This window comes from Peromyscus eremicus, chromosome 7, assembly GCF_949786415.1.
Source record: "Peromyscus eremicus chromosome 7, PerEre_H2_v1, whole genome shotgun sequence".
Classification (NCBI taxonomy): Eukaryota; Metazoa; Chordata; class Mammalia; order Rodentia; family Cricetidae; genus Peromyscus; species Peromyscus eremicus.
This window is the reverse complement of record NC_081422.1, coordinates 16,464,674-16,485,777: the sequence shown is the minus strand read 5'-3', so window position 1 is coordinate 16,485,777 and position 21,104 is coordinate 16,464,674. Positions and strand designations below refer to the sequence as shown.

Here is a 21,104-nt window from a genome sequence, read left to right as displayed (position 1 = left end):
CATACATGCTAAACAAGCCCTCTCCTCTAAACTGAGGTACACCCCAGCCCTCGTCAGTGTGTTCTTTAAGAAGTCAGGCCGAGCTGGGGGGGTGGCATACACCTTTGACTCCAGTTCCCTGGAGCCAGAGGCAGGTAAATCTCTGTGAGTTCAAGGCCAGCCTGGTCTGCACAGCCAAGGCTACATGGTGAGAACTGTCTCAAACAAACAAAAGAGAGGTGTGGCCTGCTAGATTGTCACCACGTTTGGGAGGGACTGTGGGCCCAGCCTCCTTTGCTTCTGACCCGGGCATCTTTCCCTGTTGCTGTGACAAAAATACCCTGACTAAAGCGACTGAAGAGACCAAGGACCCATTCTGGCTCACAGGGCCAATGAGATGGCTCACCCGGTAAAGGGGCTTGCTGCTCAAGGCTGGGGGCCTGAGTTAGATCCCTGGAACCCACGTGAGAGCGGAAAGAGAAGTGACTCTGTAGAGTTGTCATCTGACCTCCACATGCATGCTGTGGCATACGTGTCCCTCCCGACGATAATAACCAAGCAACGGGACTGGAGAGATGGCTCAGTGGCTAAGAACACTGACTGCTCTTCCAGGGGACCTGGATTCAGTTCCCAGCACCCTCATGGCAGCTCACAACTGTCTATAACTCCAGTTCCAGGGGATCCAACACTGTCTTGGGGCCTCTGTGGGAACTGCATGTGTGTGGCACACAGATGTATATGCAGGCAAAACTCCCATAAACATAAAATAAAATTTAAAGAAAAGGATTTTTAATTAAAACAAACACATAGTCTGACTCACAGTTCAGGGGTAGAGTCCATGATGGCAGGGAGGTCAAGCCAACAGCAGCTGGTCATGCGTATCCAGTCACAGAAGAGAGCAATGGCCGCTGACGCTCAGCCCACTGTCTCCGTTTTTGTTAGCACTCCCACCCGAGTTTGGTTTCGGTCTTGCCGTGGTCACAGTGTGACCAAACAGCTTAGTGGGGGATAGGTTTATTTGACCAGTACATGGGGAGTCAGGGCAGGAAGTCAAGGCAGGAGCCTGGAGGCAGGAACCGCAGTGGAGACTTGCTAGCTTGCTCCCCATGGCTTGCTCAGCCCACCTTCTTATACACACCAGGGGTGGCACTGCCCCCAGAGGGCTGGGTCCTCCCCCATCCATCGTCAGTGGAGACACTGACCCACAGGCCAATCTGATGGAGGCATTTTCTCAGTGGAGGTTCCGTCTTCCCAGGTCTCTCCAGCTTGTGTCAAGTTGATAAAAAATGAACCAACCAGCGCACCTAGGAATGTGCCCACAATGACGATGAGTCTCTCCACAGCAGTTAACGTAAACAGAACAACCCCCGACAGGCATGCCCATTTCCCAGGTGATTCTGCATCCTGTCGAGCTGATGATTAGCACTGCCCATCAGGAGGAATTTTTACATTTCTGATCATGTGGCTGTCTCTAGAGCAACCTTGATGACCGCACTGTGTCCTTGGACCTCTAGAGTTGGAGGTAAATAAACCTCTCTTCTTTGGAAGGAGTCGGGTTTGTCAGTATAGTGATTAAAAATCAAACACAAAAATCTAGGGGGCTGGCGAGGTGGCACAGTCAATAAAAGCCCCTGCCGTGCAAACTCGAAGTCCTGAGTTTGAGCCCCAGAACCCACAGGGCGGAAGGAGAACCTACTCCCAAAGGTTGTCATGTGGCCTCCACATTCAAATTGCTTGCTTGTGATCACACATTCATGCGTATTCACATACAATAATAATGATAGTACATAAAGTTAAGTTTGAAAAAGACAAATACAGGTTGGGAGATGGTTGAGTTGGAAAGTACCCGCCTTGCAAGCACAAATAAGTGAGCTTGGTGGTACATGCTTGAAATCCCAGTACTGGGGAGGTAGAGAAAGGAGGAGCCCTGGGCATCACTGCAGCCAGTCTGGCTGAATTGAGAGTTTCAGGTCAGGGAGACTCTGTGTAAACATAAGGTGGGGCTGGCAAGATGGTTCAGTGGTTAAAGGTGTTTACTGTGCAAGCCTGTTGACCTGTGTTACATCCCCAGAGTCCACGCAAAGATGTAAGGAGAGGACTCCACAAAATGGTCTTCTGACCTCCACATGCTGACACACAAAGTGATAAGAACATTTGTAAAGAGGTGGATGACTCCTGAGGAGTGATCCCTGAGGCTGTCCTCTGGCCTACACATGCGCGTGTGCATGCACACACACACACACACACACACACACTAAAAAGTTACTTAATTGGCCTTTGGGTATTATGAAGGTGGCAATTTGAATAACAGCTGCAGAGCTGGGATGCAGCCCAGTGGCAGAGTGCCTGCCTAGTACATGTGAGGCCCTGGGCCCCATCCTCCGCATGATCAAGAAAATTGTGCAGAGTGATGGTGATGGTAGCCAACTTCTGTAACTCCGTCTGCCTAGGACTGTTCTACTTCTAAATGCATATGTTATTGGCTATTTTTTAAGCCATTTCATCCTCCCAGGAATCCTTGTGAGGTAGGGACAGTAGTTAACGTGCACAGATACGTTAAACAACTTGCCTGGGTTACACAGCACTCCAGTCATCGATTGAGAGCAGGAATCCAGACAGGACCTTGTGGAGTGGGTTCTACCTGATGGAATAGGAGTGAAAAACATCCAGAGGCAAGTGTGGTGGTGCACACCTGGAGTCCCAGCACTCTGAAGGCGGAGGCAGGAAGAGTGTGAGTTTGAGCTAGCCTGGGCTACAGACTGAGAATTTGTCTGGGGAAAAAAAAAAACAGAAAGAGGGAAGGAGAGAAGAGAAAGAAAGAAAATAAAGAAAAGGCGAGAAAGAAGGAGACTGAAGGGCAGGCAGAGGGGGAGAGAAGAGAGAGGGGGAGGGCAGCTCCTAACCGTAAAGATTTTGGATTTTGCCCGGAAAGACGTGGGTGACATCACAGAGTCCTTTTTGGGAGGCCGTGGGAGAAATCCCCGCCTGTTCTCAGTACCAAAAATAGTTGCTGCTTCTTGGGAACATCTGGTGTACTTTGCTTTCAGGACACCAGGGACAGCAGAAGTGACCAGTTTTCTCTTTTTGAGTTTTCTGCTGAGGAACTCCAAGCCAAATTCTTGCCCAACCATATGCTGTCAGGGTCAGGTTTTAACAGATTCATTTTTCTCAGTCTCCCTTCTGCTTATGTCTCTCTTACTCCTTTGCCAAAATAAAAAATAAAAAAAAATGAATTTGAACAAGCTTTAGAGGCGGAGCTGGGTCTCGGTTGGTTGAGCGCTTGTCTGGCCTGTAGGAAGCCTTGGGTTCGATCTTCAGAGTGGGGTATAAAACTGCGTGTGGTGGCACAAGCCTGTAATCCCAGCAGGTTCATGGTCACCGTCAGCCACAGAGTGGGAGGGCCAGCCTGGGCTGCATGAGACCCTGTCTCAAACAACACAAAACAAGGTGTGGGGTGGAAGGGGTACAAGAATCCTAACAAGAGTGATGGGCTGGGGTGTGGCGTGGTGCTGAGTCACTTGTCTAGCATGAGTTCCATCTGGGTTCCATCTACATCTCCTTACAGAAGGATTCATGTTCGTTCTTTTAGGGGGAGTGGTCGTGGTGGTGGTGGGATGGCTCAGTAGATAGGGGTTCTTACTGCTAACCCTGACAACACGAGATGGAGTCCAGGGGCCCACAGGATGGAGAGAACAAACTCCTACAGGCTGTCTTCACACACACATACACACACACACACACACACACACACACACACACACACAGGGAGGGGGGCACATAAAATAAATAAATACAAGTAAATACATTAAATTAAAAAATATTTTTCATGCGTGGGTGGTTTGCCCTCGTATATGACTGCACAGCTCATGTGTGCAGAGCCCATGGATGCCAGAGAGGGTGTTGGATCCCCCGGAACTGGAGTTACAGACGGCTGAGAGTGGCAACCCTGTGGATTCTGGGAATCCAGTCTGGGTCTCCTGGAAAAGCAGTCAGCGCCCTGAGCCACCAAACCGCCTCGCTAGCTCGCCGCCACCCCCCCCCCCCCCGCCCCCCATACAGTTTTTAAAAACAGGAAAGAAACTTGGGTTGAACCTGGAGTCTCGTCCCCAGAACACACACATTTTTAAAAGGCCTGTCGTGGTGGTACATGGTTGTAATTCCAGGGCTAGCAAGGCAGAGGCAGGAGAATTCCTGGGACTCTAGCCAGTCAGCTTAGCTGAATTGATAAGCTCCAGGTCAATGAGAGACACTTTCTTTCTTTTCTTCTCTCTTTTTTTTTTTTTGGAGCTGAGGATCGAACCCAGGGCCTTGTGCTTGCTAGGCAAGCGCTCTACCACTGAGCTAAATCCCCAACCCCGAGAGACACTTTCTTAAAAAAACAAACAAACAAACAAAAAACAGTGTAGAGGGTGGGTGTGTTGGTATTTGCCTTTAATCCTACCCAGTACTAGTGTGTGTCTGTGTGTGTCTTTGTGTGTGCAGTCAGACAGATCTCTGTGAGTTTGAGATTAGCCTGGTCTACATACTGAGTTCCAGGACAGCCAAGGCTACATAGAGAAACCCTATCTCAAACAAAACAAAACACAACAAGAAACCCAAGGTGGCTGGTCGGTGGTGACGCACACCTTTAATCCTAGCACTTGGGAGGCAGAGCCAGGCAGATCTCTGTGAGTTTGAGGCCAGTCTGGTCTACAGAGCGAGATCCAGGACAGGCACCAAAACTGCACAGAGAAACCCTGTCTCGAAAAAACAAAACAAAACAAAAAACCCCAAGGTGGATAGCACTTGGTGCTTGGGGCTTGGGGAATGATGCCCAAGGTTGTCCTCTGGTCTCTACATTCATTCGTTGCACACACACACACACACACACACACACACACACACACACACACACATCCCTGAATAGACAAACTTAAAAGTCAGTGATAAGAACCTCTGACTTAGAGCTAGGGGGTGGGGCTGGGGGTTATAGCCCTTTTCTAGAATTCTTGAGGTCCTGAGTTTCATATGTATATGTGATATTTTTGTGGGGTTCTGAGGATGGAATCCAATACCTTATATACGCTAAATAAGCATTCCAGGACCCAGAGTCCCCAATTTTAATGACTGTATAGTATTCCATCTTGTAACTGAACCTTACAATTTATGTTATTCCAATTTATATAATTAGAAGTTTAAAAAAAAGAAACACTCCTACCTGTGTAGTTTTAAGCAGTGCCTAAATAAAAATCCTTGTAGGGGCCAGCAAGAGGGCTCAGTAGGTAAAGATGCTTGCCACTAAGCAGGACAGCCTGAGTTCAATCCCCAGAACCCATATGGTAACAAGAAGTATAAGCTGTCCTCTGACCAACACATACACCCATATCATGGCACATGAGCAAGAGCACACACAGACACACACACACACACACACACACACACACACACACACACACAATTGTAACTTTAAAGAATCTTTTTAAAAAGATCCTTATAGCAGCCTGGTACTTGGCCATATGATTCTTATGATTTGTGTGGGCTGGATTTTCAGTCTCAAATTGGCTGGATAAAGTGCAAGAACAGACATCTGACCACCTTGGCTGTGGGTTGGCAGCCCGCCCTCCCAGTGTGTCTGATCCCACTCTCAAATTTAATTGGATCCATTGTGTGGTGTTTTACATATCCTTGTAAACCACTTAGATGCTTTTCTGGAAGGAGGAAAAGTCCAAATAAACATATAAGCCCCAAGCCACCTCAGCTTGCTGATTAAATTACCCAGTCTCAAATTCGATTCCATCCTCATTTTATTAAGAGGCAGCTGCTTGCTCTCTTCCAGTTGGCTAATCCTCCCACAGCCAGTGTTCAGGGGGTGGCTGCCCCCAGGGGACCCAGCCACAATCCCTCTGTTTCAGGAAGCTTTTTTCTTTTCTTCATTTTAGCAGAGTTGGGGATAAAACTCAAGGCTGCCATGGCTGCTAAGACTAGTGCTGAACCACGTCCCAGCCCCTCACTGGGGGATTCTAGGCAGGGGCTCTACCACTGAGCCATGCCCCAGCCCCTCACTGGGGGATTCTAGGCAGGGGCTCTACCACTGAGCCATGCCCCAGCCCCTCACTGGGGATTCTAGGCAGGGGCTCTACCATGGAGCCATACCCCCAGCCCCTCACTGGGGGATTCTAGGCAGGGGCTCTACCACTGAGCCATGTCCCAGCCCCTCAATGGGTGACTCTAGACAGAGGCTTTACCATTGCTCTGCGTGTCTCAGGCTTAATTAACCCTGCACCTGTTATGGAGTCTTGTGCTTAATTGGGGCAGCGGCTTCCATGAAAATATTTGAAGGCTCCAGCTCACAAAATGTGATTTGAAGAACAGCTACTTGAGGGCATAGCTTATCCTCTTAGAGCCCATTAGCAGGAATATTAAGATGGGAACCAGAACTCAGTAGAAGAGAGTGCCTGGGAGGCTGGAGAGATGACTCTTTCTTGCAGAGGACCTGAGCTCAATCCTTAGCACCCACGAGAGGTGGCTGACAAGTGTGTGTAACTCAAGCTCCAGTGACTCCAACACCCTCTTTTGGCCTCCAAGGGCACTGCACTCATATGTACATGTACACATTTATACACGTAATTAAAATGAAGTGTTTGAAAAGAACCACCCCCTGTGGCTGGGCATGGTGGTGCACACCTTTAATCTCAGCACACAGGAGACAGAGGCGGGCAGATCTCTATGATTTCCAGGCCAGCCTGGTCTACAGAGTGAATTCCAGAACAGCCAGAGCTATTAAACAGAGAAACCCTGTCTGGAAAAACCAAAACCAACGAAACAAAAAACATCCCGTCTTTTGATGAGATTATGGGGTGGCTCAGGAGATGACGTGGGTGGAATTATAACTGGATAGGGTAAAACTGGAAGCCGCTGAGGTTGCTGGAAGGGTCCAGGACCTGTCTGTCCTTCCGTGTAAATGGGTTTTCTGATGAGATTCCTGGAAGATTGCAGAATTGGCGCTGGTAACTGTGCTGGAATTCTCGATTCTCTGCTGGACGGAGGCTTCACCGGGAGTCCTGGGTGAGGGCTTCTCTGCCTTCCCATGTGGCCAAGATTTTCCTTTCTTTAAATTTTTTTACATATGTTTGTGTGTTAATATGAAGACACTGAATGCCTGACACATGTGTGGGGTCAGTGAACTTGGGGGGGGGCAGTCCACTCCTACTCTGTGGGTCCCCAGGAGTTGAACTCAGGTCGTCAGGCTTAGTGGCAAGCACTTTTACTGGAGGGGCCATCTGGCTGGCTCCACACTGTCATTTTAAGCATTTCCCTGGTAAGACCCTCCAGGAATTAGGGACTTTGGTACCAAGATAGATAGACCCCAGCCTTGAAGAAATGGCATTTGGACTCTTCAACATCAAGCCTCCTAGGCCATCCCCTCACCTTCCATAGAAGTGAACTTGATTTAGCATTTGAACTTAACCCGCAGGGTAAAACTCAGGATTGCAGTGTGCCGAGAGCTGGCGGCCAAACCCCGGGCATTTAATTACAGGGCTGCAGAGAACACTCCAGCAAGGCTCGTGCCACACAGACAATTATTTCAGGAAAGCCACAGAAGCCTTCTTCATGATGCTTGCTTCTCTTTTATAATTCAGTATTTCATATGTTGGGAGAAGTCTTGTTTGCTTCAAAGGACGTGCTAGGAGACACAGGCCGGAGATGCTAATTATGTGCACGGGCTGCTCTGTTTGTGTATAAATGAGAGTCTTTGGGGGGAGTTCTAGCCTAATTGCTTGGGGACCTGAGCCAGTGGGAGGATAGGCAGGGACATTTGCGCTCCTGTTCATTGTTCAGTTTTGAAAGAACTGGATTTGTTCTGAAAGGAGACTAAGCAATGATGCTTTCTTCAGGGAGCAGGGGAACCTTTTGTGGCCATCTTCCCTCGGGTAGGTGGGGCACCTAGATGAGCCTGGTGGACTAAGCCTGTACTACCAGTAACTGGATACAGGGAGCGTACAAGAGGACCAGCCTGGGCAACTTAGCGAGACTGTCTCAGAATAAAAAGTAAAAAGAGGCTGGAGAGATGGCTCAGCAGTTAAGAGCACTGGCTGCTCTTGCAGAGGACCTGGGTTCAATTCCCAGCACCCACACGGCAGCTGGAAGCTACAAGAGTTCCATGGAATCCTGTGCCCTCTTCTGATCTCTCCAGGCATGCATGTGGGGCACAGACATACATGGAAGCAAAGCATAAGCCCACACTGGGTTTTACAGGGTGTAGTGTGCAGGCACTCTTGAAACTAGTCTGGTATGGAACAGTTTTGTTTACTGGGGACACTTGTGGAGAGTACAGAAAAATGAGTCCATGGACCCAGAGTTTATGAGCAGCCCCAGATATGGCAGCCCAGCCCTCCTGACTCTGTGAGATATCCTAGAGTAACCATGAGTTCTTCCATGGAAACCAGCCATGGAGGCACTTGCCTGTCATCCCAGAACTCCAGAGGTTAAATAAGTATTAGACCCAGGTCATCCTTGGCTACATAGTGCATTTGAGGCCAGCCTGGGCTACATGAAATCCTGTCTCAAAGCAAACAAAACAGAACAGAATCAAGAGTTCTCCCACAGGTAGCTGGGTGTGGTGGTGCACACCTTTAGTCTGAGCAGGAAAGGCAGAGGCAGTTGGATTTCTGTGAGTTCAAGGCCAGACTGTTGTACAAAGCAAGTTCCAGGACAGTCAGGGCTATTACACAGAGAAACTTACCTTGAAAAAAACCAAACCAAACCAAAACAAATGTTTAGAGCTCTCCCACAGTGGGCTGGAGACTTGGCTCAGTGATTAAGAGCACTGACTGTTGTTCTTCTAAAGGGCCCTGGTTCAATTCCCAGCACCCACATGACAGCTCACAACTGTCTGCAACTGCAGCTCCAGGGGGCTGAAGACATCTACGTGCAGGCAAAACACCCACACACAGAAAACAAAACAAAACAAGAGTTCTTGCACAGGAGAGGCATGACTCACTAGGACCTGGGGTGAGGACCTTAGGAGCATCTTTTCTGAGTACAGACAGAGGAGACTGTGACAGCCTCGGGGTCCTAGTTGGGGCACTCGGGGCACTGCATTTTTCTATAAGTTTTTATTAGCATATTATACATAATAACAGTTATGACATTTCATAACACACATGATGTACTTTAATCATCTCCATCCCATCACCCTCTCTTGTCCCCTCCCACTCTTCCTCCCAACCAGCACCCCCTTCTACTTTCATGACTTTTGTGTGCGTGTGTGTGACCCAGTGAGTTTCATGGGGGTTGCTTACAGAGTGTGGGTGAGGAGCTGTTGACAGGGCTGTGGACTCCTTACCAGGGGCCACACCGCTGAAGAAGGTCTCTTCCTCTCCTGTTAATACCCAGGCAGGGACAGTGTTGAGATTCCTTCTCCTCAGCTGCTGTTAACTGCCTATCAACCCTCATAGATGGGTGTGGCCTCCTTAGCCCCTCCCCCAGCTGCCATTAACTGCCTATCAACCCTCATAGATGGGTGTGGCCTCCTTAGCCCCTCCCCCAGCTGCCATTAACTGCCTATCAACCCTCATAGATGGGTGTGGCCCCCTTAGCCCCTCCCCCAGCTGCCATTAACTGCCTATCAACCCTCATAGATGGGTGTGGCCTCCTTAGCCCCTCCCCCAGCTGCCATTAACTGCCTATCAACCCTCATAGATGGGTGTGGCCTCCTTAGCCCCTCCCCCAGCTGCCATTACTTGCCTATCAACCCTCTGGGAGGCCACTTCATTGGTTTCTGCTGTATGAGCCCTTCATTCTGCCTAACCCTAAATGCCAGCGAGAGTAAGAAGGTTGTAGGTGAGCCGGCTCGGAGGGTAAAGGCACTTGCCACCAAACCTGACTACCCGAGTGCCGTTCCCGGGAATCACACTGTGGAAATGGAGAACGAACGTCTGCAAGTTGACTCCTGGCTTGCACATGCACTCTGTGGCACATACTTTCCCACACATGCACACTCACACTATAAGTAAGTAAGTAAGTAAGTAAGTAAGTAAATAAATAAATAAATAAATGTGTAAAGCCAAACAAAAAATTGAGAAGGAGAGTCCATCCAAGGAAGGTCACGTGGGCTCTTATGGAGGGCAGTCCTGTGATTTAGGCAGGGTGTATATAAGCACAGCCTGACTCATTACCATGGTCTGTGAATGGGTTATTTTCCTTATAAATTAGTGAGGAGTGGAGCTCACTGTGTAGTTAGCTTATTTGCTCACACTTCAATAAAAGAATTTATTGAGTGGGAAGAGAAGGCAGTGTGCAGCAGGAGTCCCCACGATTGCTCCTGACTCAGCCTGGCTTACCTCTGCCTTAGCTCCTGGGTACTGTGCCTCTGTTTGGGATCAGTAACAGTCATGCAAATGATGGATTTTATATCGCTTGCCTCTCCAGAAAACACTTGTGGTAGAACACACTGTAGGCTGGGCGTGGTGGACAGAGTGCTTGCCCAGCGTGTACAAAGCCCTGGGCTCCTTCTTAGCACTGCATGAACTGAGCATAGCAGTACATGACTGTCAGCCTACAGCTCATGAGGTGGAGGCAGGAGGAGCAGGATTTCATCATCATCCTTGGCTACAATAGGGAGTTCAAGGCCAGCATGGGCTATACGAGCTCCTGTCTCAAAACAGCAACAAGCATGCTAGACAGGACCAGACTTCTCCGTTTCTCAACTCATGGCTGCTACTCACTGCTTTACCTAGACCTGAGCAGTCACTGAGCTGGACCCTTCCGTGAGTACCTAAGTCAGTGTGCATCTCTTCTGTTTAGAACTCTCAGAACTCAGACCAGAAGCCAAAGTCCTGGCTTCAGCTTATCAGCTTCGTCACTGTCACACTGTCCCCTCTCCACCCTGGCCTCCCTTCACACAGCCCCTTGCTCACTCTGCTCTGGTCACCCAGGTATGTGACCCTGCCTCAGGCCTTTGCCCCTGTTGTTCCTCCTGCCTGGAACACCTTTCCGTACATGTGACGTCTCCCTCATCTCCTGCACGCTAGTGACACCTGAAGTCACACCCTGAATGGCACTTTCTTCCCCCACATCCCTTTTCCCTTGCATTTCTTCTGTCTGTACTGCTCAACAGCTTTAAATATTTGATCTTCACTTATTTATATCTTTGTATGTGTTTCCTCCGCTTCTTAGAGTGTGTGTGGGCGCGAACAGGTATATGCAACAGGCACATGTGTGCACATGTGGAGACCACAAGACAAACTCAGGCATAGCTTGCCAGGAGCCATTCATCTGTTTTTGAGACAGGTCTCCCCACTAGCTTGGAGCTCACCAAGGAGGCTAGCCTTGGCTAGACAGCACAGAGATCCTCCTGTAACCGTCCCCCAGGACTTGCACCACCAACTGTGGCTTTTTATGTGGGCGCTGGGGATCCAAACCCGGGTCCTCCTGCTTGTGCAGCAAGCTTTTTACCCACTGAGTCGTCTCCTCAGACCCAGATGTTTGCTCTTTAAGATGCTCCCAGCGGGCTGGAGAGATGGCTCAGTGGTTAAGAGCACTGACTGCTCTTCCAGAGGTCCTGAGTTCAATTCCCAGCAACCACATGGTGGCTCACAACCATCTGTAATGAGATCTGGTGCCCTCTTCTGGCTTGCTGTCATATATGCTGTATACATAATAAATAAATAAAAAAATCTAAAAAAAAAAAAAAATGCTCCCAGCACATTTTTTCTTCTGAAACAGGATTTCCTTAAGCACTACCGAGAGATCACTGTTGATTTGAACTTAGGCAGATACATGCTCAGCATGGCCCACTCCAGCACAGAACCCCTACACTTAAGCAATCTTCCTGCTTCAGCCTCCTAAGTAGCAGGGACTACAGGAGTGTACCACTGCCCCAGACTGAAGCATACTCTAAGTAGCCTAGCCTCCAACTTATGATCCTCCTGCCTCAGCCCCCAAGTCTTGGGTTTACAGGCATGCAGTACCACGTCCAGTTCAAAGTCACCGCTTTTTAAAAACAGTGGCTATTCTTAGGTTCCTTTGCACATTGAGATTTAGAGTGCTGAAAGTTTCCCTTCCTGGGGCTGGGGCTCAGTGGGTAGGCTGGCCTGTCATGCAGGAGGCCTGGGTTCCTTTCCTAGCACCCAATAAATGGGTGGTGGTGCACTCCTGTAATCCCAACACTCAAGAGGGCGAGGCAAGTGGATCACAAGGTCACCCTCAGACATATGGTTAGTTCAAGGCCACCCTGGGCTTCATGAGACACACATGCATGTGGCCGTCCAATGACAATCTTGGGTTTCAGTCCCCACTGTCCACCTTGTTTGAGACAGTGTCTTGCTTATCCTTGTGTATGCCAGGGTGAAGGTCCAAGAGCTTCCAGGCTGTCTCCTACTGCACTTCCCGCCTTGATGTAGCAGTGTTAGCGTTACAGACACATTTTACTGTGGCTGGTTTATGTGGGTGGTGGGGATCCAAACTCAGGTCCTAACAGTTGCATTTACCCCTTGAGCCATCTCCCGGACCTCTCTCTCTCTCTCTCTCTCTCTCTCTCTCTCTCTCTCTCTGTGTGTGTGTGTGTGTGTGTGTGTGTGTGTGTGCGTGCGCGCGCGCGCGCGCGTGTGCAGGTATGCACATATACACATGTGTGGAGATCAGAGGAAGACCTCAGCTAGTGATGTTCCTCAGGCACTTCCCACCTTTTATTTGAGACAGGGCCTCTCATTGCCCTGCAAAGATGTCCCATTGGCCGGTATGGTCAGCGGGCTTCCAGGAATCAGCGAGCCTCTACCCCTGGCTTTTTTTATGGGCTCTTCAGATCTGAACTCAGGTCCTCATGTGTGCAAGGCCACCTCCCCAGCAAGATGGAGGGGAGCCCCTCTTTGGGTTCCTATCTCTGACGACGCTCTTTCCTCCGCAGACTCTCTTCCAGAGCCCGGAAGAGGGCTGGCAGCTCTACACCTCAGCCCAGGCACCCGACGGTAAATGCATCTGCACAGCTGTGATCCCTGCACAGAGCACCTGCGCCCGAGATGGTCGGAGCCGAGAACTTCGGCAGCTCATGGAGAAGGTAGGGACCTGACAGGAGCCAAGGGTGGGGATGACGGGGCGGGTAGGCTGAGGTGGTCTCTTGGTTCCCACTTCAGCCCGAATCACCATCAGGGATGAACTACAGAAGATCCAGCCAGGTAGACTGTTCTAAAGTGGCCAGTGACTGGGATCCCATCTATTCAGATTTTTTATTTTTATTTTATTTTTTGATATTTAATTTTTATTAAATATTTTTTATTCATTTATTTTTTGAGACAGGGCTTCTCTATGTAGTCCTGGCTATCCTGGAATGTACTCTGTAGACCAGGCTGGCCTCCAGCTCAGAGATCCAATCACTTCTGCTTCCCAAGTTCTAGTTCTTGCAGTGCTAGGCAGGCAGGGAGTATCAGGGCGGCATCTTAGTTCCTTCTTGTGCACTCAGGCCTGGCAGCCAGTGCTCCATGCAGCCTTGGGTGACCCTGCTAAGAAGGCACTTGGTGCCCTTTCAGGCAAGGGTCTAACCTGCACTGTCGAGGCTCCCGCAAAGGCTCTGCAGCTGTGAGTGGCAGTGCACACCTGTAACCCCGGGACTTCGTAGGCTGAGGCACCACGATGGCTACCACACGTCTGAGTCCAGCCTGGGCTATATAGGAAGATCCTGTGGGATGGGAGGTGGAGAGGGGTGGAGCGTCACCACCAAGCCTGATGACCTGAGTTCAGTCCCCAGGTCCCACATGGTTAGAAGAGAGAATAAACTCCCACAAGGTGTACTCGGATACACACCAAACAAATCAATGTAATTTAAAATACTTTAATGGGGGAACGGGAGGCTAGGGATGTGGTTCAGTGGGTCAAATGGGTAATATGGACCTGAGTTCGCATAGCCAGACCTACGTAAGAGCTAGATCTGGCAGTGTATGTCTGCAACCCAGTGCTAGGAAGGTAGAGACAGGCGCAGCTGGGAACATGAACCAGTCTGGCTGAAGTATGAGCTCCAGGCTTGGGGACCCTGTCTCAAAAAATAAAGTGGAGGGTGATTGTGGAAAACAACCAACATCAGTCTCTGGCCTCCAGACACACTTATGCAGATATGTATGCACCCACACATATACATTCTTACACACAAATATGCATACATACACACTTACATACACATATGTATGCACACACAAATATATATATATACACATATACACACAGGCATGTATGCACACACAAACACGTATACACGACATGTATGCATACACACATATACATTTAGATATACAGATATGTATACACACACACACACACACACACACACACACACACACACACGCACACACGCACACATGAGATTCCTTTTCACCCTGGCTGCCTCCAATTCATCTGTCCCCAGGATGTTTTGGACTCTTTGCTGACTGAAATCCCTGTCACTGCCCATTTGTCAGCTGTGATGCCTGCAATCACCTCCCTCATTGAACAGAGGAGGAAACTGAGATTTGGCAGAGGGGACACCTGGGCACCTGAAACCCCACTACTGACTCCCAGAATCCTGCTCTGCCTACCCCCTTACAGGAATTGCTTTTCCCCAAAACTGTGGACTTTCATGTAATGTCTTTGATTGTTCATAGTGGCTGAAAAAATAGTTTTTGGCATGACTGGTGATGTGTATCTCGGGGTCTTGTATAGCCTAGGCCAGTGGTTATTAATTTGTGGGTCTCGATGCCTTTGGGAGATGTTGAATTACTCTTTCACAGGGGTCACCTAAGACCATTAGAAAACACAGATATTTATATTATGAATCGTAACAGTAGCAAAGTTACATTTATGAAGCAGCAATGAAAATAATCTTATGGTTGGGGGTCAGCACTACATGAGGAACCGTATTAAAGGGTCGCAGCATTCGGAAGATTGAGAGCCACTGGCCTAGGCTGCTCTTGAACTCACTATGTATACAAGGATGACCTTGAACTTCTCATCCTCCTGGCTCCACTTTCCAAGTGGTTTGTATTACGGGTATGCACCACTGCACCCAGTTTATGCTGGGATGGAAGCCAGGGCTTTGTGCATGCCAGGCAAGCACTAAGCCTCAGCCCCAGTACCCTCCCAACTCTGCCTTTTGTTCATTTGTTTTTTATTAGAGGCAAGGTTGCACTCTGACCCAGACTGACTTGAAATTCATTCTGTAGCCTTGGCTGACCTGGAACTCATGGCAATCCTCCTGCTTTAGCTTCCCGAGTGCCGGGATTACAAATGTGATCCACCACTCTTGGCTCCTTTTGAGGCTACCCTTGAAATTCTGATCCTTTGGCCTTTACCTCCAAGTGCTGGAATTATGGGTATGTGCCACCACACCTGGCTCTGATCTTCGTTTTGGAAAACACTCTCTGCCTTGCTGTGTGGAGAACTTACTGCAGGTCAGGAGGGTGAAAGCCAAGAAACAGGACGGAGGTGACAGGTGTGATGGGATGGGGCTGAATGGAACCTGCTGTTGGAAAGTTTCCAGTGAGATCAAAGGAGAGGAGGGCTGGCGGGCATCTTTGCTGGTCCTTCTTGCCTCTGTTTCTGTGAGTGGCTGGGAGGAGGACCTTGACTCCAGAATGGTTCTCATTCTAGGTCCAGAATGTGTCTCAATCCATGGAGGTCCTGGAGTTAAGGACATATCGGGATCTCCAGTATGTTCGCAGCATGGAGACGCTCATGCGGAGTCTGGATGCAAGGCTCAGGGCAGCTGATGGGTCAGTCTCGGCCAAGAGCTTCCAGGTGGGTTCTTCAGAGTTCAGCTCAGAGGTCAAGAGAATGGTTGGAGAGGTGTGGGGAGGTAGGTGGCTTAGAGAAGTAAGGGTGATTGCTGTGAAAGCAAGAGGACCTGAGTTCCACGGATGGGGTCACGTCTGGGAAGAAATGGAGTGGACTAGGCTCTGGGGTCCGGAAGGCATCCTTTGGCAAGGACTGAGCGTTGCATCTGAGACTACAGAGTGAATGTGTGGGCCGAGGTTTAGGGGTTGGGATCGGTGGCCATTCTCTCCTGGCAAGCAGGAACTGAAGGACAGGATGACAGAGCTGCTGCCCCTGAGCTCGGTGCTGGAGCAGTACAAGGTACAAGGCAGACACACGGACCATCGTGCGCCTGCGGGAGGAAGTGAGGAACCTTTCAGGCAACCTGGCTGCCATCCAGGAGGAAATGGGCGCCTACGGGTACGAGGACCTGCAGCAGCGTGTGATGGCCCTGGAGGCACGACTCCATGCCTGTGCGCAGAAGCTGGGTATGCCTTGACCCCGAAGCTTGGCCCCTGACCTCCACACCCAACCCTTATGCTACCTGTGTGCTCCAAAGCTAGGCATGGTTTGGTATCTAACTGCTAACCCTGCCTGTTTGGTCTCCCCAACCCAAGGCCCCAAAGCTGGAAGTGGTTTTGGCTCTTGATTTCCAGTCCTTTCTGCCCGTGTTGACATCCTAGGATCACACCCTGGATGTCTCCTCCCTGACTGACCCTTGGCCCTACACTCCCCATGCGAGCAGTGTCCTGCCTCTCTGGAGCTCTTTCCCATCCTCACTCCCACTGTTCCCATCTCCCAGGCTGTGGGAAGCTGACAGGGGTCAGTAACCCCATCACCATTCGGGCCATGGGGTCCCGATTCGGCTCCTGGATGACGGACACAATGGCCCCCAGTGCAGACAGCCGGGTGAGTGATGCCATCCCCAGGGGCCAGACCCAGTGACTGCCTACACTTGTGACTCTTATCTAGGTTTTATTCTTATTAATTTTACTTGTGGGTGTGTATGGGGGTGGTAGTGTGCATGACTACAGTCCCATTGGAGGCCAGGAAAGGGCACTGGATGCCCCTAGAGCTGGAGTTAGAGGTGTTTGTGGGCCACCTGATAGGCGTGCTGGGAATTTAACTCAGGTCCTTGGCAAGAACCTAAGTACCTTTAACTGCTGACTTTTCTTTCTTTCTTTTCCTTTTTCTTTTGAGACAAAGTCTCCCTCTGTAGACCAGGTTGACCTCAAACACAGAGATTATTATTATGAATTTAGTGTGTGTGTGTACATGGATGACATAGTGTGTGGGTGGAGGTCAGAGATCAACTCTCTTGAGTCAATTCTCTCCTTCCACCATGTGTGTCTTGGGGATTGAACTCACATTGTCAGGCTTGGTAGCAGGCACCTTTACCCTCTGAACCATCTCACCAGCTCACACACCAGAGGCACGTGTAGCCCATCATCCCAGGTCTCTGGGTGCTTGGATCTCCCCCGTCTGCCTAGTGACCACATGACTGAGGTTCTTCTGTTCTTGTCCCCTAACAGCAGGGGACACAGTCTGAGAACTGCACAGTGAGGCAATCTTGTCGTTGTGTAGACAGCAGAGTATTTGCACAGGTTAAGATGGCAGGGGGCCAGGGAGGGAGACAGTATAGTGGGCGAGAGTGTTTGCTGCGCAGACGTGAGGGACTGAGTTCAGATCCTCAGTACCCACATAAAAAGCCATGAGTGGCATGTGCACCTGCGCTGTGGGGGAGCAGAGACGGGGGCCCCCTGGGGCTCCCTGGCACCAGCTCCAGGTTCAGTTAGAGACCCTATCTCAAAGAAGTAAGGTGGAGAGCGATACAGCAGGACACAGATGCCCTCCTCTGGCCTCTGCCGTTTCATTTCTGCAGCTGATAAGATACTCTGACAAAAAGCAAACTAGGGAAGAAAGGGGCTTAGTTCAGCTTACAGTTCCAGGTCAAAGTCCATCACCGCAGAGAAGTCAAGGTAGGAATTTAAAACGGCCAGTGACATCACAACCACAGTTAGGACCAGAGAGAAGTGCATGCGTACATTCTTGCTTGCTTGTGCTCAGCTCAACCTCTCCATCCTCATACACTTCAGGACTCCTTGTCTAAAGAACGATGTTGCCCACAATGGGCTGGGTCTTCGCACATTAATGAACAATCAAGACAATCCCCTACAGACATGCCCACAGGCCAACTCAATATAGACAATCTCTCACTGAAACGCACTTCCTAGGTAATTCTTGGTTGTTTCAAGCTGACATTAAAGCTAATCATCACAAGCTGGAGAGATGGCTCATAGGTTAAGAGCACTGGCTGCTCTTCCAGAGTCTTGGGTTCAATTCCCAGCACCCCCATGGTGGCTTACAACCATCTGTAATGGGATCTGATGCCCTCTTCTGGTATGCAGGCACACATGTAGATAGAGCACTTAGACATAAAACATATAAATAAAGTAATCTTAAATAGCTAACCATCATAAGGGTGATCACCAAGTGTCACAGAGCACAGGCAATAACTCAACACTCCACTCTGATCACTGACCTTGACTGATGATGATGGTCCAACCAATTGGTTAGTTTGGAATCAGATTTGCGCTTATCTAGTCCTGTCTATTCTTAGCCAGGGACACTTGGGCAGGTGCTTTAAGATCATTCCTCTAATTTTCTTATCCTCAACATGGTCCTTCAACAATGGACCTTAGCTCAATAATGAGGGCATTCACCAGTGCTTCTTAAAATGGTGCTGGTAATAGTGCTGCTGAGAGATTCAATGACTTGCCAGGCAATCTTATGCTTACAGGAGTTAGCTACTGACAATGAATTTGGGCCAGACATGGTAGCATACCCCTTTAATTCCAGCACTTGGGAGGCATAGGCAGGTGTATCTCTGAGCTCAAGGCCAGCCTGATCTACATAGTGAGTTCTGGGCCAGCCTGGGTTACATAGTAAGACCCTATCTCAAAAAGAAACAAAACAAAAACAAAAAAACTCACAACCAAACAAACAAAATACAGTGACCTCAAAGTGATCCCTTATTACCCAATAATATTACTCAGTGAGCACTCTTGACCCAGTGTCCAGTGCATGTGTGACCCCTGTGAGTCTCCTGGGAGCATAATGCTCCCTGATCCTTTGGACCACACCACTCATTTAGGGTCTTTTTGTTGTGTGTGTTCATAAAGGTGTGTGAACAGGCAGGTGTGTGTTAATGTATGTGGAGACCAAGGCCAACAAGAGATGTTTTTCTCTGTTGCTCTCCACCTTGTCTCTTTTTCCTTTTAGTGTGTGTGTGTGTGTGTGTGTGTGTATGTGCACACTTTTGTGTGCACTCACAGAGGCCAGGGGAGGACATCAGGTGCCCTGTTCTGTACTCCCAGTCTTAGTCCCTAGACACAGACTCTAACTCTGGAGCTAGACTGGCAACCAGCAAGCTCCAGTGATCCTCTTGTCTCTGCCCTCAAAAGCACCAGGATTACAGGCACATGTGGCCATGCCCAGCTTTTTAGATGGGTTTTGGGTTCCAACTCAGTCTTCATACTTGCAAAGCAGATGATCTTCCCCACTCATCTTCCTGGCCCTGCCACCCCACCCCCAACCAGTCAGGATCTATTATAGAACCTGCAGCTCACCAATATGGCTACACTGGCTGATCAATGAGATCCAAAGATCTGTCTCTGACTCCCCCAGCACTGAGGTTACAGCTATGTGCACCACTATGCCCAGCTCTTTTGTGGGTGCTGGGGATCCGAACTCAGGTCCTCATACTTGAGTGGCAAAGCACTTTACTCCCTGAACTACCTCCCCAGGCCCACTAATGCTCACAATCACCAAACTATAACCAGTCACAAAGGTCATAGGGAAGACTGTGACTGAGTAGTGACATTCGGGTGATGGTTGACCGCTGATGACCAAGGTTGACCTTGCCTGGTTGGCCAGTCCCGGAGGGTCACAGGTTACAGTCTTTCCAGTGACCGGCTGCTGCTCTCGTAGGTCTGGTACATGGATGGTTATTACAAAGGCCGCCGGGTGCTGGAGTTCCGTACTCTGGGAGACTTCATCAAAGGCCAGAACTTCATCCAGCACCTGCTGCCGCAGCCATGGGCAGGTACAGGCCATGTGGTGTACAACGGCTCTCTGTTCTACAACAAGTACCAGAGCAATGTGGTGGTCAAGTACCACTTCCGGTCGCGCTCCGTGTTGGTGCAGAGGAGCCTCCCGGGGGCTGGCTACAACAACACCTTCCCCTATTCCTGGGGTGGCTTCTCGGACATGGACTTCATGGTAGACGAGAGCGGGCTGTGGGCTGTGTACACCACCAATCAGAATGCGGGCAACATTGTTGTCAGCCGGCTGGACCCTCACACCCTGGAGGTCGTGAGGTCCTGGGACACCGGGTACCCCAAGCGCAGTGCCGGGGAGGCCTTCATGATCTGCGGCGTCCTCTATGTGACCAACTCTCACCTGGCCGGAGCCAAGGTCTACTTTGCCTACTTCACCAACACGTCCAGCTACGAATACACGGATGTGCCCTTCCACAACCAGTACTCTCACATCTCCATGCTGGATTACAATCCCAGGGAACGGGCCCTGTATACCTGGAACAACGGGCACCAGGTGCTGTACAACGTCACCCTCTTCCATGTCATCAGCACTGCCGGGGACCCCTAGGTGCCCCTGCAAAGGCTGTGGGGACCCTTCCCACACTGCCTGTGACCCCTCAGCCTTCTCTTGGTCATGCCCTTCCGGTCCTAGATCCCTTCTCTCCCCACCTTCCCAGCCCAGCTTTCTGTTCTCTGTATACCCACCCATGCATTTTCTCCATTTTACTGATCTCTGCTTTTGATACTTCACTTCTGAGTCTTTCTGCCTTTTTATGGATGCTTCTCTTCCTTATTGGTCGAACTTCTCTCCCTCGGTTCACTCCCTGTCCTCTTTCCTCCCCTCCCGTTTCCCACACACTCCTTATCCCTCAGTCCCTCCGTACCTCTGGATCTGAGTGCATGGATTTTTGTTTTTTAATTTATTATTTACACATTTTCTTTCCGGGTTGCCAGAATAAACTGGACCTTTGACATTTGATGCCTGGGTTGTTTTGTACCCAGTAGTGGTTAGAGACGGAGACTTGGCTCCACCGAGTCCCTTTGGTGCCTTTATTTAGTGTGACCTGAGGTGGAGTCCTGTTTAACACCCCTTCCCCGGGGTAGCTAGCCCCCAGGGGAGCCCACTCAATCCAAAGGTGTTTCAATCAAAAGCACTTCATTTAAAAGCAATTGGGGTCAGAAGACCAGAGAATTCTATGATGATGATGAAAACTGGTCTTCAATGAACACACTCCCTGGTTGCTGGCTCACTATTATCACAATGGCACA

The 21,104-nt window shown here is 49.7% G+C and overlaps 1 protein-coding gene and 1 non-coding gene across 2 annotated transcripts in view; one reads left to right on the top strand and one right to left on the bottom strand.

Moving 5' to 3' along the window:
* The window catches only part of Olfm2 (olfactomedin 2), a 58,185-nt gene extending 37,371 nt beyond the window's left edge, over nt 1-20,814 (top strand). The window contains 6 exon segments of the mRNA XM_059266701.1: nt 12,866-13,015; nt 15,574-15,720; nt 15,997-16,056; nt 16,058-16,223; nt 16,538-16,644; nt 19,726-20,814. Of these exon segments, the coding sequence (XP_059122684.1) occupies nt 12,866-13,015; nt 15,574-15,720; nt 15,997-16,056; nt 16,058-16,223; nt 16,538-16,644; nt 19,726-20,403 (1,308 nt within the window). The 3' untranslated portion in view covers nt 20,404-20,814.
* Nucleotides 4,260-4,332, bottom strand: Trnaa-agc (transfer RNA alanine (anticodon AGC)). The gene has a single exon. It is a non-coding gene; the product is annotated as a tRNA-Ala (tRNA).
* Nucleotides 20,815-21,104: the final 290 nt, after the last annotated feature.